Source organism: Cygnus olor, chromosome 1 (assembly GCF_009769625.2).
Source record: "Cygnus olor isolate bCygOlo1 chromosome 1, bCygOlo1.pri.v2, whole genome shotgun sequence".
Taxonomy (NCBI): domain Eukaryota; kingdom Metazoa; phylum Chordata; class Aves; order Anseriformes; family Anatidae; genus Cygnus; species Cygnus olor.
The window spans coordinates 119,315,799-119,342,925 of NC_049169.1; the positions used below are offsets into that span (position 1 = coordinate 119,315,799).

The 27,127-nt window shown below is 45.2% G+C and overlaps 1 protein-coding gene across 2 annotated transcripts in view; it reads right to left on the bottom strand.

Moving 5' to 3' along the window:
* Positions 1–4,598: 4,598 nt before the first annotated feature.
* Positions 4,599–27,127, bottom strand: part of TSPAN7 (tetraspanin 7) — a 94,551-nt gene continuing 72,022 nt past the window's right edge. The window contains exons 2-8 of one of the 2 annotated variants that reach the window (XM_040530628.1): positions 25,092–25,280; positions 22,834–22,908; positions 20,347–20,442; positions 17,959–18,114; positions 13,680–13,763; positions 6,010–6,082; positions 4,599–5,732 (exon numbers count right to left, since the gene is read on the bottom strand). In XM_040530628.1, the coding sequence (XP_040386562.1) occupies positions 6,014–6,082; positions 13,680–13,763; positions 17,959–18,114; positions 20,347–20,442; positions 22,834–22,908; positions 25,092–25,280 (669 nt within the window). In that variant the 3' untranslated portion in view covers positions 4,599–5,732; positions 6,010–6,013. Of the gene's footprint in view, positions 5,818–6,009; positions 6,083–13,679; positions 13,764–17,958; positions 18,115–20,346; positions 20,443–22,833; positions 22,909–25,091; positions 25,281–27,127 lie in introns of both variants that reach the window. The other variant, XM_040530637.1, reaches the window with a different exon arrangement.

Here is a 27,127-nt window from a genome sequence, read left to right on the forward strand (position 1 = left end):
GAGTATGGTTATGGTTCCACATGAAAAAAAAAAAAAAAAACAAACCAAAAAACATATTTTCCACCATGTAATATGTATATTTTTAAGTAACTACATCAAAACAAACGTGTGCTCGAAGCAGCTTACAGCTGCAAAGTTGGACATCCGTAATCTACAAAACGCCAAAGCAGAGGTTGCCTAAAGCAACTGTAATGCAGCCCCGTGCCCATCGCGCTGACCCCAACAGCCTCCGCACTGCCTAATCCTCTTTTTCCGTGTCGTCTGGCCCTGTTTGTTCCTGCCCTTACACTCACAGCCTTAGCTCCGTGCCTGACGGTATTTCCTTGACACATCCAGCGGGACGATGCTCTGATACTGCACGATCGCCTCCAGGCAGTGCCGCCGTGCATGTGAAGCAATCGTTACATTCACTGCTCACCTGGGCGTTTTATCTCGCTGCACGCAGCGCGGGGAAGTGCCGGAGACGTGGCCACCACGGAGGCGTTTGGCAGAGAGGGCTGTTAAGATTCATGTCAGAGCCGGTGCTGCGCTTTCCCCCAGCTCACACCTTGCTGCTGGGGCTGCAGCACCATCTCCCGGTTCTCCTGCTGGGCAGCCCCTGCTCCCCGGCAGAGCGCTGGGCAGGGGGAGACTCCTGCTGCACTTGGAGCTGGTTCCTGTCTCATGACAACGTTTTGCTCAAAATCAGGCCGTCCAGCCACTGAATTTGTGCAGTTTTTGCATCCACGCCAAATCACATCCCCTGGAAAATGCCAGCAATCAGGTAGGGGACAGGGGGAAGGGATGCTGTCGCCTGGTACTCCTTCCCTGTGGTGTCAGAGAGTTAAGCAGTGAAGTGGGGACAAGCAGGGACATACGGCCCTCTGCCACCTGGCTGCCAAACACCTCTCGGATGGTAAAATGGCCACATCCAGGCAGCCACACAGCCACCCCATGTTCTGCCCTGGCATGCTGGACACGTTCAGCAAAGGTCCACTGGCTTCACAAGATCTGCACCCAGGGACACCCATTTTTCTGGGCGCTTGCCTTCACCTCCTTGATGAAGACGCTGATTTCATTGCACTAAGCGAAGCAAATTGCTGATGGGCTTTCATTGTGAAGCAGCCTGCTCCAGCGCTCACCGCGGTGCGATCGCCTCCTGTTTGTGACAGTCCCGCCGCCTGCATTTTCAAACAATGCTGGTTCAGAACATTAACCTGAAATGGATTATTACCGGGTTGACTGCCCCTTGGGGTCTAATGAAAGGCATTCATTAATTCTCAGGGCAGGAGAGCTAATTACTTTTTTTTTTTTTTTTTAAATAAAAAAAGACTGTGCTAATTGCCAATAACTTTTTTTATTGAATTGGTCTCGTAAAGCAATTTTTTTTTTTGGATTTCCCTTTCAAACTGTAGCACCAAAAGTACATCGTCCAAAACAAATAGGGAGTGCAGGGCTGAAATAGGCTTCACCTCGCAGGCAGAGAGGAGGCAGTCCTTGGCCCTGACCGCACCAGAGACTGCACAAAGGTAAACACAGCAGCACACAAGGGGAACCCACTGACTCAGCACGCTGGCTTCTGTATGTGGGAGAAGGACTAACACATCCAGCGTGTGGATCACAGCAAACTTCGGGATGAAGAAAATTCTGGGCAAGTTTTGCTTGCTTTAATTACAAACAAAAAGACACCAAATAATCATCATATGTTCTTTTGACCAAGCAATAACCCACAAACATGGTGATAAAAGTAAATCCCACAAAAGCGCACGAAGGCTGTAGGAACAAACCACTCCTGCGAAGCCTCAGGCCATGCCATGGATTTATGCTGGCCACGAACATCACCGCCCGTGCACTGCAATATTTGTTTATTTGCAGTCTTACAGTCCCTACAGCAGGCTGAAATACCTCCTGTTTCAAGCCCTTTTGACTGAAAAAATAGAGGGATATGGGTTTTGCTCCTTCTCCTCCCACTCCAGCAGTTTTCCCACTGGGCATCAGCCTTCTCTCACACCATGTCTTCTGCTTCTCTCCTCAAGAAGATAAAGCACCCGAACCATGGCTTCCTACACTGCCAGACAGAAAGCTGTCTGTGCTTCCCCTCTGGAAATATTGCATATATTTAGATGAATACTCTCCTTTTTATGAAAACATAGGGTATTTAAATATGACTTTTCACTTCTGGAGAGGATTTGGAAAGGCTTGATCCTCAGAAGGTAGGTGGCTTAGCACTTCTGGAAAGCTAGCGTGTTTTGAAAACACTTCCAGGGGTTTTCCCAAAATCCAGTGCTCCCGAAAGTCTTGGCCAGGGCGCTGTGTTATGTGAGTACGGTGAATAAAGCCCAGCAATCTGGTGATTCAGTGGCTGCACTGGGAATGCGGGTCACACTGAGAGTTACCATGTCGTATCGCACACCTGGGATGCTATGTGTGTGTGTGTGTGTGCGCACACCCCAGCTACCGACCACACGGAAGGACTGCAGTCTGAAATAACTGCTCGGTGTCACCCATGGGTAGCTTTGGCAGAGACCAAAAACAGCCAGGCTGCAGCTACCGCAGAGCAGACGGGCGTCTGCCTCGCCACGGCTCGCTGCTGATGAGCGTGCACACACCAACCCTCTCCAGCCGCGCTAGAGGAGAAGGAAACCCCATCTGAATAAAACGCTTCTTGCTAGCAACAGGACCAGCTACGACAGACAAACAAAAGGCAAAACCAGCAGCTTTTTCTTCAAAGTTGGGCCAGTTTGGTAAAAGCAGCCCTCGGAAAGCTGATTTCACACATCTGTGGGGTAAAACACTTTTTCTGACCAAAAAGCGGGAGTGTTGTTGGTGCGTTGACCTGGGTGACCTGTTGTTTGTAACAACCTGGGTGCGCGGGTGTTTTCAGACAGGGAACGTGCGATCCTCGGCTGATGTCAGGGTTGGCAATGGGGCTGGGACCTGCCCCTGGTTGATATTCCCATTTCTGGTACCACGAGGAGAGCAGAACTGGGCGCACCGTGCCAATGTCCCAAGGGGGGAAGGTACAAAGCAAGGCTTGACCTGGCCCTGCTGGCTTCAGGCACTACCCTGAGGCCGCAGCGCTCCTCCCCAAGGACCGTGGCCACCAGCGAGGCCCTCCAGCACTGCTCACCAGCTGAGGTCCTGAGATGCCCCCACACCACGTCCCAGAGGCTTTCCACCGAGCGAGGAGAAAGGGAAGCCCCTGCCCCAGGGGGAGCACCGTGCAGCTGCCCCATCCTCCCCGCGGAGCTCCACGACGCAGGACTCGCCGATGCTGCTTTTGGAGAGCAGCGATGCCACCAGCAGGGACACGCTCTGGTCTTGGGGCAGGCAACAGGGGAAGGGCAGTGAAGCAGCAGGGCAGATTTAAATTTGTGGAGCAGCTTCCTCTTCTCTTATTTACAACCCTCTGTTCTGAATTGTTTTTGAAGCTCAAGGACGGACTGGTGGAAGAGATGGCGTCCCCACACTTCAGGGTCCCCTACACCTAATGCTGCTCTCACACAAAAGTACCAAGCCTTTTTGTCCCCATTGCCAACAACTTACAATAGGGAAAATGGAGCTGATGAAGAAAATATGACATGCTCACGTGTTTCACGGGGTACAGAAGTGCATTACCCCAGGCGCAGCCCTCAGCGCAGGCAGCTCCTGGGCACCACAGTAACACAAGTGACGCCGACGACTGCACAGAGCCAGGCTCCTTTTAGCGCCACGCTAAAAAATGCAAATTGCGACAGAAGACGAATGTGAAGCTCCGAGCAGTAATCAAACGCAGAAGCAGAGAACGAGTGGTGAATCGGAGCTTTTGGTTTTGGCAGCGGGTCAAATCTATACAATCCATTACCTGCGAGGCAGGGGACAGGGTTTGGCACGGCACTGCGCCCCTGTGGAAGTGGTGCCAGGGGAGCAGCTCCTGGAAGACGTCGGCTTAGCCCTGGATGTGCCCAGATACCCCTCTGTCTGGTCAGCGGCAGCCCAAAATAACAGCCTGCCCTGGGACTGGGGTTGGTGTCGCTCTGCAGCCCATCCCACGTTAGCAAAGACCAACCCCGCTTTACACTCACAGCAGAGACCTCGTGGTGGCAGCTTGCACACAGGCACAGGGCGCCTGCACTTCCCGATTTAAACTTCTACAGGCCTTTGATCAGACCTTCAGGTCCTCGCACATTCAAACGAGAAAGAGACGAGTGCCTGCCTTTCCGCAAATGCAGCAAAGATGGCTATTAGCCCCCCCGTCCCTCTTCCCCCCACCCACACGCTTACCAAAATCAAAGAGATGCTTAATGCCAAAATCATGCGCAGCGCTAAGGACAGGATAATTAAACGCTGCAGATTGTATCAGTCACAAGAAGAAAAATTGCAAAGCAGAGGGTATGTATTTGTCACATGGTGAAACCAGCTGTGGAAGGTTTTTCTAGGAGCTTTGAAACAATTCCAGCTCTTTCATTTTTTTTTTTTCCAGGGTAATAACATTTTTCTGTCAAAAGCAAGTTAGTTGTTAAAATATGCATAAAGGCATGTCACTCCAAGCTGTGCACTTGTGTTTCATTTTCACTCCCCCCCCCCACCCCCAAAAGAGTTTTGTTACAACTAAAGAACAAAAAGGAAGCAGCTAGAAATCTGTAATGGTTCCATTTATTAATACGTATATCACAAATACTCACAATATCAATGCATTCTCGTTGGCATGCTAGACAGAGGCATTATTAAAAAAGTCCTATTTTTTAAAAAGGTTTTAAACTTTTGCTTTCCCCCAAAAATATTTCATATGCCTGTTGTTTTTTTTTGTGATTTTTTTTGTTGTTTTTATTTTGATTTGATTCAACAACGTATTTGGTGGCTGCAACCTCAATGCAAAAAGAAAGAAAAAGAAAGGACGGGAAAAAAAAATCTGAAGGCCGCAGTACAGCACGGTTCAGTTAGTTCATAGCTATCTAATAAAAATAAAGGAAGCAAAATTACTGCCTTCACGGTAAGCAACAACACAGCTTAGTAACAGTATTACACAGGATCAGGTTCAGAGGCAAAATGCACTAGACAAAGCCTACCGGGATACGCACTAGGCATACAACACTGAGTAAGAATCAAAGATGTAGAAGAACACCAGGAGCAACGGTTCCCTTCAAGCACAACATTTTAACATCATTTTCAAGTATCTTTATGTTATGTTACCGATTCCTTTTGTTTTTGGGGACGGGGAGCAGGTGCGGGGAAGGGGGAAAGGGTGAAAACCTTAGTAAAGCAATAAACAAACCAAGAAATTAAGGTAAAACCAAAAGAATATATATTTCATATACCGGTCTTATATGAACGTGTGCAACACTTATTAACCATGGCGAAAGGCTAATCGCGCCCTCCAGTCACTACATGCACAGCCTGGTCGATGCTGTTAATGAATTAATTACCTGTGTTAACTTACAATGCAACTACTGCGTGACAAGGAGCAGACGGACGGCGCCGCGTCCCCCGCCCGGCCGCCAGCACGGAGGTCGGGTGTGGAGGCCGAGCGGTCCCGGCGGCTCTCGGCGGCACGGTGGGACTTCACAGGATGGTGGTAACACTACACGGGGGGCAGAGGTCGGGAATTCGGGGGGGCGGCGAGCGCGCACGCGTGCGCACGTGCTTGCTTGTGGTGGGGGGGTGTGCGTGCGTGCGAGAGACGGTGTGTGCTATAACATTCGTGTCAGTCTTTCTTGGGTGCTGCTGCAGGTCCTGGTCCTGAGACGGGCTCTGGACGTCGCGCTTCTGAAATACTAGATGGGGGGGGACAAAAGGAAAGCGCCGGGTTGGCTCGGTTGCTGACAGCAGGTATTTCGCCCTCTCCCTTCAAGAAGAAAACTGAAATGGCAAAACATTCAATAGGATGTTAACCCGCCCCCCCTTTTTTTTTCCCCAACAGACAGAATATTGGGATGAAAAACCCAAGAAATCACGTGGGAAGACTTAATTCTTGGTGAATTAAGCGGCATCTTCTGTCTTCAGCAGAAGCAGCACATACAGCACACCGCACAGGAAGCGGGCACGGCTCACCTTGTTACACCATCTCGTACTGGTTAGCAGTAATAAACCGGGACAGGCAGCACGCCAGCAGCATCCCGATCAACTGTTCCAGACAAGAAGAGAAGCAGAAGAGAAGAATTTAGGTTAAAGGAATGCAGGGCAAAGCAGAGGCCACGGCAGGCAAAGATTTCTTGTCCTGGTGTTATCACCCACAACAGAATTTATCCCCTGTTTTAGGGACCACTCTAATTAGAGGAACAGCATTAAAATCTCGTCCTTCCTCACTGGATCCTCCTCTGGATTGTTACCCAAGCCCCTTTATATGACAGACGGCACGTGCTTTTACTACTTTTCGGTCCTGTTGCCATTCCAGGCCCAGCCAGGCACGGACGGGCAACCAGCGGGTGCAGCAGCACGCTGCCGGCTGCGTGTCACTCACCGGCTCCACTGCGGGTCCTGACGCCCCAGGGTAGCTATGCTTTCTTTACAAACGATGCAGCACTCGATAAATGAATGTTATAAATCCAGAAATAAAACAATATAAAAAGAAGTCTTTCACTATTCCCCTGGATATTACTCAGATTATTGAAAACAGATCCCTTGCCTCCACTCTTCAATAACCTCTCAGTCATTTCAATGTTTTGTGTGCTGCAGTTTGTTAGCATTTTCTGCATATGCCCACAGCGTTAACGCACTGTACGTAACTCAGCCTCCCTTTTCTCATTGGGATTGGTCAATTAATTAACTCACGAGCATACCCAGATCGTCACCGTTCATCACCGGCCACGGGGCTTGGCAAGAGGGCTGCCTCCGCACGAGTATCAGCCTCTCCCTGACTTTGCTCCAAGCAGCCGCAGCAGCTTTTGCCAAGGTTTGGGATCCCCCAGCTGCTCCAGCTCCCTTTCTGGCGCCATGGGGTGCCTGGCGGGGACAGTCCAGCTCACGGAGCAGTGCTTAGGAAGGCAGATCCCAACCCCGTCGCACCATCAGGGCTCCGCTTCCCCTTAGGCCCTGCAGAGCGCCCGCAGCTAATGGCTGGCTGGCTGCCCGCCCAAATTGGCTCCTTCTTTCATTTCACGCTTGGGAGTGTTTGTCATTTCCCCTACACAATCAGTGCTCCCTGTAAACACTATCATCATCAAAATATTCACCTTCTCCACTGGCCAATTGCTTGATCCCCTGTTACGCTACACCTGCATTACATCGCTTTACGGTTGCATCTAAATACTGAGACCGCTCAAAGGCTTGAAAGCGCTTGCCTCCCCCCTAATAACATTTCTGGACACGGCTGTAAGAAGCACAGCTGAGTGACACTCCACTTATGTCAGAGTCAAGCTGGCATCAGCCCAGAGCAAGACCAAGCCCGGGTACCACAAATCCAGATAAACTGTTTTATGCCCCTAGGATGTCACATACCTGGTCAGGCCACGCTCCATTTGACGGAAATTTGCCACGTAGCACTCCCTCTCCTATTTCAGGGTCTGCATGAACCAAACGCACCACAACTGCTCCAGGAACAGCACAGCACCAGGGGTGCTGGTGTCAGATCATGTACCACCATGACTGTGCTAGGCATCTGAGAAGGGCATGGGGTCTTCCCTAAAAGTAGCCTGAATCTCTGCTGTCACCAACACGCCCCCCTCCGATTTTGCCACCAAATAACAAGGATGATATTGCCTTCGATAACCCTTCCTCAACAACATCCAATAAAGATCTCAGCTACTAGGCTTTGTGGGCTGTATTTTCACAGCTGCCAAAAGAGATGTGGGTGCTGGAAACACTCCCCAGCTTTGAAAATCTTACTTGATACCAAGAAGACATTTTAGCCTTTTCTACTCAACATCTCTAGACAGGTATTCCAGCAGGGAACTGACGCAGCAGCTGGCGTGCTCACAGCTCACCCAGGAGCCTGTGGACCAGTAACAATGATGCCAGCATCATCCGTCTGGGCTTTGGATTTCCATGTGTAAATATCCCAGTCACTGGGATGATTTTATCAATTTGGCAGCTCGGAAAGTGTTGCTGAAAACCCATTTACGTTCAGTGGGTTTACTAGAGGGGCTTTATCAGTTCCACTGCTTGCTTGTACGATGTTTCTTTATCTCAGCTCCAGTTTTGAGAGTGAGATTTCTTATACCGCGTGCCTGGTGTGCAATGCTCCATGCCTTGACATCCAGAGCAGAGTCAAGTAACGCTGAGTGGCACTGTCCCACCCGCCTTGCTGTTCCCTTTTTATGTCTGCAGTACCTTTCATTCTTCTCTCACCTTCCTCAGCTGGTCACACAAGTTACTTCCCTGACTTTTTGCCCTTTTCACTACAATGAACTCCACAGTCTATTTCATCCTATTTATTTTCACTGAGCAAATTCCATCCCAAACGCAAAACCGTTCCCCCCTCATCCTACAACGGCCAACAGTGTACCTACATTCAAGGTAACTCATCTTGCTAGCCTGTGCCACGAGATCCTTATTACTTCCTATCCCTCACTAGAGCTTCGGTCTTCCTTTGTTGCTATTTCAGGCAGCATCACATTGCACAGTCCCAGACTGCCACAGAGGGGAGGAAAGTCAGGGCAAAGCCTGGAAAACACGGGCAGTTGGTCCTGCACTAGCACCCAGTTTATGGCCACCACTGTTCCCTAACACAGCCTGCTACTCCTGTCAGGTTTACACGGGAAAGATGCGGCAAGCAATACAAACAGCAAGCATTTCTTTTCCACATTCGACTGTAGAAGGCCTCCCCGGCTACCTTTAATTTGGGATTCTTCTTCTTTTTACCGGCTGCAACTCACCAATAAGCAGTTGTCTAAGTTTTGTAGCATCTGCAGGCACACAACAATGTTTTGATTTAACCAAGTCACTCGTAAGATGAATGGCAGGTTACACATGAATGCATCTTCCTGATCTCTGGTCCACTTATTAATTCCTGGCCCTGACTATATGCTGATTTATGCATCTAAGTCATTATAGTACCATAACACCCAACTTCTGTATTTCAAAAATAACGGTCCGCATATCGAGCCATTGCATACACTGATTTTATAAGGCACTTCTACCCATCACTAGGGCACAGCAGAGCTATAACAAATACCTTAGAAGTACTTTGAACACATATAAAACCTTGTATTTTACAAGGTGTGTAGACTCTCACATTGAACCACAAGAGCACTGTCCCTCCTGTACCAAGAAGAGGCGATATTGTATTAAGTTGCTGAATTTTCCTCACGGTGCTCTTTCATTACAGTCACAGCTACAAGTTTTCTGTATTTGAATCAGGTTAGAGGCTCTCCGTCTGTGAACCACAAATGAGCTCCCTCCACCCCCTCTTGCTCTCTGTGTTTTCTTCATCACTTGCAACCTCTGCTCTTCAGATGGAAGTCCCTTATCCCATTGTGTAGCAGGTCCCTGCAGCTCCTTTGATACACCAGAGGAACCAGCATAAAAGGGTTCCAGCAAAGAAACTAGCTGCTAGAAGTTGCCTTCATTTCCTTAGCTCCCACCATCTCTCAAGTGCCCCATCTCAACTTTTATTCACTTATTAATTCCCTTTTTTTTTCCTTTTTTTTTATAGTCCCATTTTTTTGAGCTCTAAGAATGACAAAGTTCAAATATCACTCCACCAGGGAGAGTGCCAGATTTGGTTCTGTAGTTGTCTCCTCTCTCACTTTTTCCTTTTCTTCCCACTTTTCTAAGATTACCTCGGTCTCCTGAAATATTACACAAAACCCAGAGAGTTTGTCTTGATACCTCTGGTCTTGCTACAGGAAACTTGAAAATACTGACAAATTATTTGGCTTAGAGCACTGGAAAACCCACATCCCTCAGGTGCATCTTCCTTACTACCATTCTGTTGGCAAAAGTTCACTCCAGACAGCTCAATGCAGTCCATACATTTTTCATTTCTCCATGGTACCTAGGAGTAATCTTAGGCATATCTTGGATCTGATCACTGAAATCCATCCATGGCGACTTCCTAGCAATCTTATCTCCTACCACACACATGATGACTGTTTTTTAAATATAATCATTTCACAGGTATTAAAATTGAGTGGAAGCTATCCTGCAGGACACACTTATTACATCTTATTATACTGAAGAGAAACTGAAGTGCAATTTGAATTTCCATTTTTCCATTTTGTGTCTTGGTATCTTCACCATTTCTCATTCTTTGGAACCCCACCAAAATCTATAAATACAGATGCGTTGAAGTAAATTTGAATTCATCACCGGATCAGGTAAGCTAAAACTGCTTTTTTATCCATCAGGAATAACAGTATAGTTCAATGATTTACCTTGCCGTATTCTCAATATGCAGAGCTTCAAGCATCCTGGTTCCCTGCCTCTGTTTCATAAGACAGCACATTTTCCATGTCATGTGCTGCTTACCCCCGTCAGCCTCCAGTGCCGCGGTATGCCTCTGGCACAGGTCCTATCTCCGTACTAAACCCACAGCGATTGGTCTTTAGAAGCAGCAGACTTAGCGTTATATTAAATTTCAGGTCGCACGTTGCATCCCGATAAGGATCCAACTCCCCAGCCCAGGTGCAACGGGGCACAGAGCTGCACACCCCTCCCTGGGGGCTGTGCCAGACCAAGTCTCAGCCTCCGTGTCTCCAGACAGGGGTTGCAGTAGACAAGGTTAATGATGTCTCTACCAGAACTGTGTCCACAGTTAGGTAGAAGTACTCACAACTACGTTAACATACAGGAGGGCACAGCACCTGGCTTCCAGGCCTTCAGTACAGAAGAAAGAATTTGGCTTTAACATTGCACTGAGAATCCTTTATTCAGGGACCCTAATGTCTGTAACCCTTCCCCCTCCCCCCAAATCCCTCTCTTGCACCCCTTAAGCCAACGCCTGCACTGTCGTTTTATCTAGGAAAAGGTCTTCATCATCCACGCTGCTTACATAATTTTATTCTCTGTTGGGCAGAATAGTGTTCATTTTGCTGCTCTGAAGAGCACCTGCTAAACGGAAATTATCCCAGCTGAAAGTAAGCGTTGGCATCTGATGCCAAAAACTATAAAATTGTATTTTATTATTGTTATTTCAAATTCGAGACGCAGTGCCGGCTTCTCAACATGCAGACAATGGTAGCAGCACAGTGGATTCGTTAAAACTCCGACTCTGACTGGGAGCTCTGTGCCAGGCCTGCGAGATGTAATGCCATTACATCAGCCTTCCCCGTTTTGGAGAATCAGCACATTCCTCATGCTAGTCAACACCTCACAAATCACGCGAAGGAAAGGCCCTTGACCATGCTTTGCTGGAGATGAGCGACACGTCCTCATTTGCCTTTTATTTAGATTAAAACTATTCTCAGTAGGAAGAGCAAAACCTCGCCTGCAGCTGGAACGCTGCCTGGCACTACTGCCAGCCAGGGCTAACCTGAAATCGATTTGTAAACACCAACCCTAATCGGGTCCAGCAAAACAGATTAGTCAGGAAATGACAACTGTCCGCCTTCTCTTCTTTTTCTGTTCTTCTTTCTATTCAGCACACACACCTTGGGCTTCCCTCAGAGCCGCAGTGGCGGGGTGCATGCCCCACGGTGCTGCCTGCAGCCTGCGGTGCTCGCCTTGCCCCGTGCCAGCAGGCTCCTGCTGCGGGGATCACGCTCTGCATGCGTTGCCCAACCCCTGCTGCAGCACTGCCTGCCTTCCTGCGTGGCGTTCACAGAACAACTGATGACCTACAGCAAACAGCCAGGCACGTGCCGAAATACTGACAGCTCCAGCTGAACTCCCCCTCCCAGCTGCAAGCAACTTCCAGGCAAGATGTTTCTTTGCCTATCATATGTGTGGTAGACTGACTAAAGTTTTTCACATAGTACCAGTCCTGATTGAAGCATTTACCCTAGCAGCACATAAATGACTCGTAAAGTGCTACTTATCCCATTATTTTGGAGGGTTTTACATTAGACATTTAAAAAGATGCTATATAGCCTTCTAGCTGTCCAGAACCCAAAGTGAAATAAAGAGTTCAGAGTCCTACAGAAGTAATCAAGTTATAATCGAGGTTGGAGAAGAGTATCAAGACAACTGTGACCATTCAACAAGAACTAGAATAGACTTTTAAAAAAAAAATCTCTCCCCCTGCTCCATGCACCAGTTCCAGACTTCTGGTTTTCACTTTGGATCACAAAGAGCTGACACCCACGTGCATGCTCTGGGTGCCTTGAGGTACGGTGAACTAAGGTTTACATTCATATTGAACAGGATGAAAAGCCAAAGCACGGGGCTTCTCACACATGAGACCAAGACAAGAAGGCATCAGGTTTATATATATGCCCAAGGCAGAGCAGGCAGCTGGCCTGAGCCCACACATTTTCAGGGCTACCTTGGGTTGTGTGTATGATGACCATGAGGATGTGGTGGCCATTTTCCACACAGCTTGTGGACAGTTACTCTGAAAAACCTGGAGGCCACAGCAAATTCTGAGTGAATTAGCCTCAGAGAGCTCTTATAAATACCATGCAGCCAAGCACAGACCGAACAGATGGGGTAGCCAGGGCAAGAGGGGAACTACAGCCCCTCCATCTACTTGCCCACCACCAGGAACAGCACTGGAAAATCACTTCTTCCAGTGCAGCACAGTATAAACCTGCATCTTGCTAACTGAATCCATGAGTTTTCAGAAGTCAAATAATTTGTCCTAGCACCTCACTTTTTCATACCCCTGGATAAACATAAGTCATTCAAGAGATATTTGTATTTTCAGTGTTGCCTCAGGACCCAGGTTTTTAATGTTGTGTGAATGAAGCAAGTGAAAGTTGCATGACAGTTTTTGAATATGACGCTTGCAGTCATACCACATACTCTCCACAGAGAGAAGGCAGACTGCCTCTCAAACGTAAGTGGATCGGACATCAAATACATCATCACACATTTTGCTGCACCATTCTGCAAGCACTTTTGCATTGCCTGTGTTTCCCCCTCTCTCATTTTTGCACATTCGCGGGAGAATCCTTGCCATCATGCATGAAATGAGTAGTATAAAGGAGCACAGGTCTTGTTGAAAAATGCAGGTATTTTCCTGCTACTTCTTGATTAAAAGATTCTGACCGGTCCTTTAGTTTCCCTAACCTTTGTCTAGGTAAAGACGGTTTGAATATCAGAGAGCAGCAAACTTAGCTCTTCTCTTCTCCTACCCATACCAAACATTTTAGTGCAGGCAAGGAGCTGGTTTAATAACCTGGTTTTGGCAGATCTCTGCTCAAAGTGTTCAGAGCTACAAGGAAAAAGAAAGATCAATCACCAAAACCCAGTGCCCCTTGCAGGCTCCCTTTTCCCCTTCTCTGGGATGCAGAGGCCTGAAGGTACACTCTTATTTGTATTCTTCATTCCCTTGAAAAATAGTAAGAGAGCTTAGAAGATAGAAGCTTATCCAAACAATGGACAAGCTATTTGTCTTCTTTGCTGTTTATGCTCCATTTAAGCCAGTGTTTTATTGGGTTAACCTCTGTGTGACCCGGTGAAGGGACAAGTTGTTTTCCTTGAGCTAGTCATTAGCTCAACCGTAACTGATATTCCCAAGGAGAAACTTCATTTAAGTTGAAAAAAAGAAAATCAATGAACAGATGACCTCAGGACTAACGAGCATGCTGAGCTCAGTCCCTTACCATAATCCTTCCTTCCTTGATGTCAGGATAAAGAGAAAGAAGAAAAAAAATGGGGGAGGAAAGCGTTTATGCACTTACCTGTGAGAACGCAATCCCAAAAGCAACTCCAGCTATAATTCCCATATTTGTCTCCATAAAACTGGTCACCAAATCGTAACAGCCCTGGAAAACAAACATAATAATTCTTTGTATAGATCTTCCCTGGCATGTACACATACACACATACCTCTCATTTAAAATGTTCTTGGGCTAGACGATGTTTTTGCTGTTATTTCCAACAATGTCACCTTTATTTCTAACAGCAATTCTGAGTGAATGACGGAACATGATGACAAAAATAGCTCTGCTTAGAAACAAAGGCATCCGAGTATTTTTAAAAGCTAAATGTGATGTTGCACTCATTTTCACAGGTCGTATTAAAGAAAGACAGTTTGCAGTGACTGAATAAACATTACACCTTTGATTTAAAACCACACCAATAACGACGTAAAGTCATGTTATAAAACAATATAGGTGCCAAAAAATGAGTAAATGATGCTGATCTCTGAATATTCCGGATGTTTAGTACAAGCATGCTTCAGGTGTCCAGTGAGGCATTCTGCTTACCTTCATCAGTCAAAGGAGACCAGGCAAGGTTCTGAGAGGTATACAACTTCAAACTATCTAATAAAGTTATCAGGCGTCTTGTATGAAGCTTCCTGGTCTGTTTGCTTTAGGACATAAAATTCCCTGTCCACCTCCCCAGACTCAATTTTCTGTCTCTAGCTCAGACCCTGACTCCATCACCGGAATTGCTTCCTCCTACCCCAGCTCATGGCACACACCAGTGCCAGAAAATTCATACATGTAAGCTGCCCTTCTCTTGGACAAGCTTTTTTGAGATGTCCTGCCAATGTTAGCTTTACCCAAGTTTCTCCAATTGCCTACTCTGCTCTTCAAAAAAAACAGTTTGAAATTAGTTTTCCTAGTTTGTGGTCCCTAAATGAATCTAAACACATGACAAAAAAAAACTTGAAAAAAAAAATCCATTTTCTTTTCTTACTAACTCATTTGCCCACACAACACAAAGCCACATCCCAACCTTTTTGACACACTTCCCCAAAGGACCAACAACACTCTCAGCATAAAGTCATTCCCATGGCCTTGCATGTAATATTATAACTTTATCCACTTTATCAGAAGTTGGAAACAACAGAAATAAGAGTGAGTTCCCCTTCCCAGTTTGGACTCTAGTCCTGTACTGGAGATACATCTCTACACTCCCCCTCCATCCACACACTACTTCTGCAAATACTGGAAGAACTCTGCATGATTTCAGAGCACTACACTGCTTGTGAAAAATAACAGCTAGAAGGAAAGGACAATGTCATCTGTTGCAGACAGGCCATTCATGACCTAAATTATATCATTTCTTTAACCTCTTCTGTAATATCAGAAGACATTTTATTTAATCCTGGGAGTAATGAAGTGGTAAACCTTATAGTAACTGAAGATCAGAACAGCCATAATTCAGTTCTGAAATGTTTAAGCATATGTATTAATTATGTCTTACAACACTGTACAGTATGTTAGATTCAAGCTTGCATATTTAACACATCAAGCAACTATAGCTGTGCGTGTGCCATACATATTACGAAATGAGATTAGATTTCTCAACCAGTTCTTTCATTCAGTCTGACACGCTTAATGTTCTCCTAGCTTTTCTGAAATCTGTTCTGTTCAACAGCCTTCAAGAGAAGCAACATCTAACAGCAATGGCAATTTGAGGGAGACAGAAGATCTCACTAAAAAAACATGCAAGTGAGATAGGTGTGATCATTCTCCTCATCTGAAGACCGTATTTTCCCAAATCACAATCATCTGTTTCCTGAAGTGCATTGCATAAATATGGCTAACTTCTCTCCTTGCTGTGCACATGAATAAGACTGCAAGAAGCAGTAGTACAAATGTTTGTGAAGCACTGTGTGCATATATCTGAGTGCTGATTAAGAGGTCACAAGTGACGACGTAGCAAGAATATGATGATTCTTCACACATCTGTTCCTTTATTAAGATTTTTGAGAGAAATAGTTCTTGGGATTTGCTGGTAAGGAGCTCTGAAGATTAAAAGCACAATACAAACTTCAATTAGCTAATCCTAATGACAACTTTTAAAGCTAGGTATTAGTCCCATCTGAGATCAGGAAACTGACAGACTAAATGATTTACACAAGGTCACCAAGCAAGTTAGTGGCAGAGTTTGCAAAGAAAACCCAGGAATGTTTTCTTTTAGTCCTTCAATTAGATCTTTAGCTAATTCTCTTTGGATAATGTATCATTATTCTTCGGGCAAAATAACCCTTCCTCCAGCTTTACTTTTTATTCTCACGCCCCTTTCAGAAAAATCCCACCTTGCTCAAGAGTTAGGGACAAATCCAAGATCCGACAATTGCTAAACTTCCCCATGGTAATCAAACCAAGTAACGAAGTCAGCTGCCTCCCGAGGAATCAGCAGTTCTCCTCCACCAGGTGACTCGGGCATTAGACAAGAGGCAGGTTGAGGAGCAAGCATGACTGCAAGCGAGTCACTGGCACTGGACAAGTTCCTTCATCCCACAGCTGCTCCCTACACATTTGCAGGTGTCCTTTGCCAAGAGGAACTCACAAATGGACAGGGATTCCTCTGTGCGTGCAGAGCATGGGGAGTAAGCCTGGCACTTTTGGGAAACACCAGACTGGTAGTGGGAATGCAAACGACACCTGCACTGTTACGCAGCCAGGAAAGGGTCAAAGAGCATGGCCATCCCCGGACGGATCCCCCGTTAGAGGACAAGGCAGTCTCTGAGGATGCACACACACACCAGAAAGCTTTCCTGCCAGGGATGCTGGCTGTACTGCACATCCCATAGATCCACACCCATCCTGTCTCTCACCGTCTTCCCACTTTTACAAAAACATAAAGTTACTACAAGTTCATAAAGTGTGAATGAAAGGAGTTGCTCATCCTTGATATTCTATACTTATATTCTATATCTATCCTATGCAACCCAGCAAGATTACTTTGCTGGTGACGACAGTGAGTTTCATAACAGATGGACGTCACTAATGTTCCAGTTACATCTGCAACAAGTGGCTCTCATTAAACTATTACAGAAAATAAAGTGGTTAGAACAGAAGAAGTCAGTGGGAAATAATCCTCTATTTTCCTTTCTTTTTTTTTTTTTTTTTTAATACATGCTAGAAGATGTCCACTTGACTGGTTTGAAAAAAAAAGGTGTTGCAGGCTGTTCTCAGCCACCACTGCAACTTTCTGATCTACAGGTGACTGAGGTGAAAAAGACAGAAACAGAAAACAGAGAGGCATTTCCATATTTCCCGTTATCTACTCAAGACATTTTCTTCTTTTTTCTTTTTTCTATGCAACACTGAAAACAGAAACAGCAAAGCAAACAGTTCTTAACTCTGAGGTATGCTGCAACTTAGCTTGGTGATTTGGCTACAAATTCATTAATTTTACCAATACACTGTCTGTTGCTTTTCTTGCAAATCTTAACTAGAAAGAAAGAACTGATGGTGCACCAGCAATTAAAGGAAAAACTTGAGCTGTACTTCTGCAGTCCAGTGTCTGTGATATATGCTGTATTGTTTTCCCTTTATTCCTCCCTTTCCTTGTGCTTTGTGTATTTTTATTCCCCAATTATTCATTTTCTTCTTCTTTTTCCAACCTGCTTTCCCATTCCTGTGCTGTTTTCCCAATCTGTTCCTTCAGGTGACCTCAGGCTGTGCTTTGAATGCAGTGGCACACGTTCAAAGATTTTCTTAAGAGCCACTGTAAACGTACCCACACAAACATACACTTGTCAGTCATCCCTGTTTTCTCTGTTTGGGATGACAGTTATGCACTGTCATTTCTAGTAACACTTCTAGCACTGAAATTTCAAGTAGAACATAAGCAAGAGTAAAACCTGTCCTTCCTTCCACCTAGACACATCTTTCTTCTGAACAAAAAAGCACAGCATTCAGCAGGAGAGCACAGAGAAGCACTGAACAACCTAGCTTTCAAGGACAGCCAAATGCATGTGCTGCACACACTCCTTTGCCTGATCAGCACTGCTTCTGTGTGCAGAGCTGTACCTGAATCAGTGTTATGAGGAATGGGAACAAATTTCCTTCTCAGCAGAAATGTCACCACAACTGGTCATTTGAGAAAAGTCAGCTTAAAGAATTTGAAAGCAAGTGAGGAGCAAAGCCCATCCTCACCATCACTCTGCCCCAAAACACATCCTTACCAACCAAACATTTGAAATGAAATGCCACTGTTCCACTGAGGTACTGGATGGTTTCATAACAATTGCCCTTGGCACAACGTTACTATTACCTTCTGGTTTACTTTAGTGGCAGCCACGGTCATATTGCGCAGATCCTGAGTATTACAGTCACTGGAGTTCATGCAACAGCTTGTAGGGATGCCATGTTTGAAGAAGTAAGGGCTGGTGCTCCAGTTGGTATAGCTCTGAATGCCACAGCAGCTCAGCTACAAGAAAAAAGCGGCAGATTAAAATAAATTAATAAAAGAAAAAACAAAAAAACACAGAATTGAAACTAGTACAGAATCATCACTGCCCACTTAAACTCATAAATAAAATAAAGGCAGGTTCTCTCCAGATTTGAAAAGTAGATACTAATCCCCACTATTTATCACAAAAGTGTCCAGATCTCCCATCAGGAAGACAGGAGCGGATGAACTACTAAAAAGGTATTTCATGAGAAGAGCTATTATTTGTAACATTTAACAAAGGTCCAGTCATAAACCCATCTTTTTTAATTGAAGCCATCTTTTTTTTCTTTTTTTGCTCATTTATTTATTGGGTGAAAGATGATTCTGGAAATTCAAGATAGAGCCTCATCATGTGGTCATAAAAAATGACCTTAAAACCCCAAAATGTTATAAAGTATTAAAATGAACACAGACAGGGTCAAAGCAGTACAAATTCCTAAGGTGAAGCGAACTTCCCTAACTCACCAAAATAATTTCTAGGAAAATTCACTGAGCTGTGAATAGGAAATCATATGTTCACAGAGTGTGTCTATAAAATCAGCTGAAAAAACATAAGTCGGGAAGGATGGTTCTGCTCTAGATGCTAAACCAGAAGACTGTCATTCAAAGATATGGAGTATGTGCTGAATTCTCTGCATGAAAAAGACTTATAAACGCAGTTCCTGTGAAAACAGAGCTACAAATGGCGTGAACATTTTGCTATGACAGAAACACCAGACAGTTACTCAAAACTATTTAGTTCAGCCAACTCCAAGGAATCAGAAATTCCAACAAAGAGTTAACATTTCTCAAACAGGCAATCTGACAGCAGAATATACTCTATTGAGACCAGCACTATAGTCTGCTGGGCTGGAGGAGCCAGGTTAGGGGCAATTTCAAATGTGCTGAGGGGCGCTAAATAATAGTTGTCATCTCTAAGATAGACCTAGAAGCCCTCAATACATTTACATTAAAATTTCATCCATTTGGCAAGTTCCAATCCTACGAAAAGCCAACTGGCTCAAAGCATGTACTGTGAGCTGCAGGGATCTTTTGGCTATGGTATAACTTCCTGTGAGAATTTAAATGTGAATTTTACTGCCCTTTGCTCCAGTCGGTGGACTTGGCCCCATGTGTCTGGCCACCTCAGATTAGTTTGGCCATGCTGCAGCATTTGCTCATGCTCTGCTCTCCGCTGGAAGGCGAGGAAACCTCCCATTGCTCTGTCACTGCACCCCTCAGGTCACAGAGCCACGTTTGTCTACCCGCTTTCTCTTCAGACAAAATACACTCTGTTTCTTCCCTTAGCTCATTAAGTCTCCTCTGCCAGCCTTTCTTTGTGCTTGCAAACAGAACAGCTGCAGTTGATCAGTGATGCAAGATGCTAGATTACAAAATCCTGTCTGATCCAGCTCAGATTTACAACATTTTATAATCCTATTGACAGATTTCCCTGAAGAATAAGGGCTGCCCACTTTCTACCACACATAAAACTGGCTCCTAAATGTAATTCAAGATCTGGGTGAACCACAAGCAAGAAGGACAGGCCCCATCTTTATTGGACAGCTTGTACTGAGCTCATTAAAATTTAGCCATCTTGTACAAGCATGTCAGTTGAAATACTTTTTCTTTCGATCAGTTTTGCCACTCTCTAATTTGGATTTACATCAGTTTGTCTGAATCAATCGTAAAATGTTTCCATGCCACTGGTACATGTTTTTTAACATAGCCCAGGCACAAGATTAGAGGTAATTGCAATTGATTTGACAAAACAGCAGCATTAAGAGCATACCAGCATGGTGCTGTTGCAATACTGGTTTTGAAATTTTGCCATTTGGTATCTCCTGCTGCCTTGGGCATGGTATCCAGCAAATCTCCCAAACGAAGCAGAGCGTTCTTGGAGAGACTAACTACTCTACGACTAGTAGATGTTCTGGGCAAAACCTATTTTTACTGGTGCATAAGGGGAAGTTCCCATTGACTTTGTCAGGGCAGCATGTCTTCTCAAGCATTCAGAAACCTGATTTCTTACAGCAAAAACATGCTATGCAACCAGACAGGGCTATAATCAGAACTGGGGAGCAAGACCAAACCTTAAATGCTGCATTTTGCTTCCAAAATACAGCTTGCAAATGGAGTCATCAGCACTTCATGTTCTGTGATCAGATCTGAAGGTATGCTTTGTCTCTACTTATTTATTCATTTTTAATCTCCAAATTTCAGACTTACGCTTTCTTGTACATTATCCACTGCATGGCTCCGCTCATCGTTCTTGTTGTAATTCTGGATTGCTTCAGTGTATGTCCTAAGGAAGGTATCCTTGATCTAAGAGGGGAAAAACAAAACAAAAAAAACCAACAAACCTGCCAACTTGAAAAACAAAAAGCGTAACATCCGAGGCACTTTTTCCAGGAAACAAAATCATTTCTAAGCTGAACAAGGCAATTAAACCATCCCTTCACACTCTTTCTAAAGTGTGCTTTCAGAGATGGCAGAGCTCCTTCTTAACCGTCAGGAGTCTACTCATGGTATTTCCCAGGTGGGGTCTATCAGACTTGGCCTCTTCAAAGAACACTACCCTAGCACACTGCTATATATTTTTAAAAACAGAATTCTGACATTTTAGTTGTTAGTGTAAAAACACTATGCATTGAGCAGGTTATTGGGATGCCTGGGGCATGAATATACTGGTTCTGTTGAACAGGGGCCCTCTAGAAGGAAAACTAGACAGCAAAAGGATGGCTCCATGAATCCTACTTCAAAGCAAATGCTTCAGAATCACAAATCCTTGGTATACATAACAGGATTGAGGAGATCCCATGCATGGACCTGCAAACTGACAGCTTCAGACCACACAGCTCAGGTTTTAACCATTCTTGAGACTGAGAGAAAATTGTTGGTTTTGAGGATTTTCCTTCCTTTTCGAGACAAGCAGCAGAACTAGCTGCAACCAAGAAAAGTATAAAAATGTGACCACTGAAGGCACACGAGAATCATTAGTGGTTAACCAGGGAAATCCCTTAAGAAACATGGGGAAGATATGGAGAGGAAGCAGGTGGATGTATCACAACCCGCTGCAGGTGCTAGGAGAAGTCAAGCTTGCCAGGTGACCAAAAAGGGATTGGAAAATGACTTAATCTATAAGAAAGATGCTTTTTCCCCAACTTCACTCCAGCACTGTGTTTTGAAGGAGGCTCCATGCTTCCCTCTGCTCAAGGGTGCCTGATGGGAGCTGGAGTTTGGTCAGACTCCTTGGCACAGCACAAAGCAATGACTGAGATGGCCCAGGCCCAGGCCACGACTCAGAAACCGTTGTCCTTACTAAGCACGCCCTGGGGAGCCAGGAGGGCACTGACTGCCTTGAGAACATCACTGGGGCACATGGTGAAAATAAGACTTTTCACTAAATGCAGGACAACATCAAGCAGGCATGAGGCAAGGAGCAAAATTATGAGCTGTTTGGGGCTGTCTTCCCAGCTACACTGCTTTGGTGCCCAAGGAGTTTATACCCACAGCAAGGTGGGGGACGGAGCTATGTCAGAAAGGCAAAAATAGCAATTTGTGTAAAGGAAGAGAAAGGAAGCAGTCTGCACATCTCTGCCAGACAGACCCAGCCAGGAGAGAGAAGACAGGGGCCTCATAAGAAACCATGAATCCCATGACATGGCAAACGTTATCCCCAGCACCGAAGGCGTTTGCTTTAGGAACAAAGCTCTCTCAGGTGAAGAAGGTCAAGCACATTGCTACGAAATGTACTTCAGTTGGGTGGTAAAGGGGATGCGTAGCAGATGATTTGGTCAACCCACATGGTTGTGACCTTCACAAGAGACTGCCTCTGCCAAGAGGGAGCAGCAGCGTCACGGCAAGGCTGCCACGGTTTAGGCCCGATGACATGGCACCTTGAGCAGACGGGCAGGTCTGTCAGGATCAAACTAAAAACCATCCACCATTCGCAAGGGCAGACACCACAAAAGCCTATACCAAGGGAATTTTCACATCGAAAGAGGAGACCAGAAAAGCAGTTAATACAAAGACAAGAGACAAAGAAGGTCTCTGGGGTTGTTCTAGTTCAGTATTAACGGCATGTAGGTGTATGGACTTAAAACCAGAGATAGACCTGATTAGAGTGGATAAAGCAGAAGTGCTACTACAAATCTAGACCGTCATGTGTCTCTAAAGCTTCTTCCTGTCCCAGTTTCCTACCTCATGCTATTTCTAATCTCTCCCTATTCTCAGTATAGAAACACAATCCCATTCCACATCCTCTCCCCGCTCTCCTCCCTCCACTCCCCCCAAAAGAAAAAGATTTACAATACATCAAGTCTGATCTGACATAAAAGTGCTCTCTGCCTTACACGAACAAGTGCTTGCCTGGCTGAAGAAGCTGTGTTTAAGAAAAGATATAATCTGTTTTGGAGTCTTCAGCACATGTAAAAGAGTAAAGATCTTACATGATGTACACACAAAAAAAATGATAGCTCCGGAGTAAATATCAGACAGCTGAGGCCAAGAGCTTTGGCTAAATCCCTTCATTTGGAATCGTATCGTTTTTTAAGAGCTGCACACGTTATTGTTGAACATCAGCCGCATCCCTGGAGATGCATATGGAGCTGCTGAACTCAGCGACCTACAAATTGTCCACGCTCCAGAGCACTTCTCAGCAGCTCCTGCCCGGGGAAGCACTGCCACATGCAACCTCAGCACATTTCCACCTACCTCGTGGCGAAACACAAACCCTGAAATGCCAGCCACTAGCTCAGCCAGGAACACCAGGGACAAGAACATGGCATACTGAAAAGAGAGGAGGCAAGAGATGTCAGAGGGGACAGGCTTTTGTCTCAGCACAAATACTGCTCAGTTATCACACAAAATTTAATTTAAACTTTCTGATCTAGACACCCTTTAAAGACATTACTAAATGTATTTTAGCACGATACACAGGTTATTGCATGAATATATTTTATGCATTTACGCAACTCACAAATTACATGCATTGTCTAATTGCTAGGTTTTCTGACCCCATATTTTTTAGCATTTTCATATAAATTAAAACACATTCATGTACCAGAAACAGATCACAAGCCACTAAGGTTTTGATCTTGCAGTAAGGAATACAAACAGACCCTTTTTATTTGTATGGCACTCTGCTAAGGTAAATAGGCTTCCCCAGGTGTTTTGGCTCATGTTTATCTATCTCTTGCTGCTAGATTGGGATTTCCAGCCTAACTCCTGAAGTTTCTCAAATGAATGAATGAACTGACTTCACTGGAAATATTCTCATGGTAATAGTAGACGGATGCCCCATATGTTTTGCTGAGCCAAGGCCCGTGTTTGGATTTGGGAGTAGCATTTGGATTCAGAGCTAAATAAACTTTTGAAAACAGTGGCTTTCAGTGTAGCCATTCACAAACCATCAAAAATACATCTAGGCCAAAAAAAAGTAAAGAAAAGAAACGCAAAGTGGGGTGGTAAAATCTGAAGTTGGGGCTTAATCTTCTCATGGGAAAATGCCTGTTTTCTCTATGTGCTAAATAACTCAACAGTTATTTTAAAAAGGAAACATTTTAAATTAAATTCAGTCCTAACAGGATTTAATGGAAAGAGGGAAATTTATTTTTAATAGAAGGTTGTTAGGGAAGGGAGGACAACAGTGAAGACAGAACTAGAAAAATCATTCTCTACAACTAATACTGCTGTCAAATCACTTCTGTATTCCATTCAGGAAAGAAGTAAGGTTTTGTAATATTTCTCATGTGTACAATGAAAATAAAACTATGTGTTTGGAACAGCAACATGCCACACTAAGTTAGAGGACATACCTTTAAACAAGTTACATGACTAACAGAGCAACTAGCAGAGCCTGATTTCCTATGGATTTATATATTCTTTCACACTTTCCCATCTGGACTGCAGTAACTCTGACAAGCCTCTACACACACCCTGACAGCACATCACCAGCAAGAGACAGCAGTGGTGCACCTACAATGGTGTTAGGTACACACTGACTAGCCATCCACATGTACCCACCGATCAATCTGCAGCTCCTGCGTCTCCCCTGCTGTGCCATCACTTTAGAAAATTAACTCTCTTTAGGATGTCCTTTTTAAAGCCCGCTTCACACTGGAGAGGAATCATCTCATCTCCTCAGGAAATCAGCCCTAAAATACCATGGCAGCAGATGCATCTACTGTCAAGCCCTTTTCCACCATGTCAGTGTTTCACAAGTGGTATTTCCACCCTTCAAATCGTTATGCATTTTAAATTTTGCTCTTGAATATTCCTAGGAACACGGTTCATGATATAGGTTTGTTTAACTGCTAGCAACTTTGCATTATAAGGTGAGCTGGAAAACTTGGACAGAAACTTGTAGCAAGAGAGGTTAAACTGGTTAAGATGGCTGCTGTACCTCAGCTTAGCACACCTTGACTCCGTGGTGCTTTTGAGATGTGGAAAAACATACAGTACAGAGCTGTGCTGTCTGGGGTTGACTTATTTTATTCCAGTGAATATTAGGAAAAAAGCAAGACTGGTGTGCATTTCGAAGGTACCAAATATTTTTCCACGGATTTCACATCAGAGATTCCTTTAATCTATATTTCAAATAAATTTTACATGTATGGTGCTGTGAACACTTTTAAGATTGTAAATACACCTGTCTGGCTCACAGAAAAACAGAACGACCGTAGAACTGCTCGCAGAGCAGCACTTTACCCTTGCTCCCAACCACACATGGGCCTGTATGCTGCGCAGTAGCGAAATTCATTCAAACTCAATCAACAACTGGTTTCGGCAAAGATTTTTTTTTGCTTCTTTATCCAAAAGACACACGTGTTGAACATTAAGACCCATAAAATGTAGCATATATGCCTAAAAAAACATGTTAACATCTGGTGAAGCTTGAGGCAGGAGTGGGAAATCATAATATATTGACAAAACCTCTTCCCCTCTTCAATACGGCACTTTGGCATACTTACCAGTTTCAGCATCCATGGGCTGCCACGACAAGTGGCAAAGCAGCCGAAAAGCCCGAAGACAATGATGGTGGTACCCGTTCCGATGAGCACGTAGGGAGCATTGGTGGAGTTCTCAGCGATGAGAGAGATGTACGTGCCTAGAGTGAGCTTGCCCCAGACGCCGACTGCGAGAAGGATAACACCTGTGATCTGCAAATTAAGGGGAGAAAGCCATCAGAAGCTGTCAGTGAAGACATCCAAATCCAGTACACAGTGATCCTGAAGAGCTTCGTTGTTGCTGTTGTGTTGGCAGAAGGAAGCTGCAAGACTTTTACTAGCTCCATAGGGATGGACAGAGAAAATTAAATTCCAGTCTCTGGAGATGTTTCATTATGGCTGCCATTGGAAGACAAACATCTAGGACTAATCACTGCAAGGCTGATGATTGCCAAGGGAGAATGCAGTGCTTGCTAATAGCCCCTCTCTGTCTAGGAATAGGCTCTCTGCTCCTACAGCATGCCAAGAGAGGTGGCCAAGTCCATCACTCTTACCAAAAGCCAATAAAAACTGCCCATACCTCACACAACCTGAGTTTTGCCACAAAAACTACCTGAACAACAAAACAAAACTTCCTACCTCCTGTCCTGTCCTTTTTAATCCAAAGTACCCAGTTTCAGGAACGCAAGCACCCCTTGCAGCATATTGCCCTTGAAGCTGAGCCTTCCCCGCTCCCGTACTTATCAAGCGAGACCCCTGGCCACACAGAAGCTTTACCCCTCCAAGTACATGGCCTTGGGAGTACCCAGCTTCATGCCTAAAACGTGAAGACAATGCCCACACCCCAAAAACCCAATGGGCGTGCATTGCTAGCAAGAATAATTGAGATTTTTAAAAATTAATTGAAAAGCATTAAAGCAGTCTTCAGTGGAGACCTCCTGGACAATGGCAGAGATGGAGATAATAGGGGGAGTAGGGGCGCAGAGCAGAAGGAAGTGCCAATGGCTTCCTTGAGGTCGAGGAGCAGTTTAATCCCTGCTAATATGAGTTCACTGTGCACATTTAACACGTGTCAGAGCTTCACATCTGCTTCAAGCCAGTACGCACATCGCTCATTCCCACGGCATGACCAAAGGTGCCAGTCCTGAGCACCAGGCCTGCAGACGCGGCCTGAACTCCCTCCAAACCACTTTCCAGCTCCTCGAGGCCACTACCAAGAGGCTGAAATGGATGAAATGCCCTGACAGTATTCTTCTGTTTGCTTTCCAACTTCTCCCTTGTGGACATCTTTATACTGCTGTGAAGTCTTGAAATGCCCCGCTATCACACCAGGGCTGCCCTGCAGTTGTTTATGGAGGGGACCGGTGTTCGCAGTTGTGTTGCACCAGCTGAGCTACTTTGTTAGATCTCTTTCAGCCACTTTTCATAAAGGTTGATGTGAATTAATTCAAGGAAGACCTTCTCAAAGGAAAAAGGAAAGCAGATTCTTGGCTTTTTATATCCAGGCTCGCTCAAAAAACCCACACAGAGTGCATCCTTGTCACTGCCTTTCTACTAGGTCATTTCCTCTGTCTTGCTGCTCAGTATTAACAGGTGAAGGAGCCTGTCATCCGTTCTGCATGTGTCTGAGGGAGCCACAGCAAATGCTGCTCTGACGCTGCTCAGCTGCTGCTGAGGTGCAGCACTTCTGCTCCTGAGGGAACCGCATTGAGCGGAGCTGCTGAACGATCAGAGCCATGCAGGGAAAATGCCAGGAGGAGAGAGGATACAGAATAGGTGCTCTGAAGAAAGATATAGGAGAGGGATGTTGGGGGGAGGAACAGCATGGAAGAAGCAAAGCCAAAAGAGAGAGAGAGAGAATATGGAGAGAAACCAAAGGAGAGGAGGCCAAGCAGAGAAAATCAAATTAATGTCTCCTCAGAGGGAGGAGATCCTTTCCACAACACAGAGAAAATAATCTCATCTGGCAATTTTAACACTTCTTAGCTCATTCTCTTCCTTCTCCCACCACCTTCCAGAGCTGTAGGGAAAGAAATGCCCCCACTTGGCTCCCATCCACA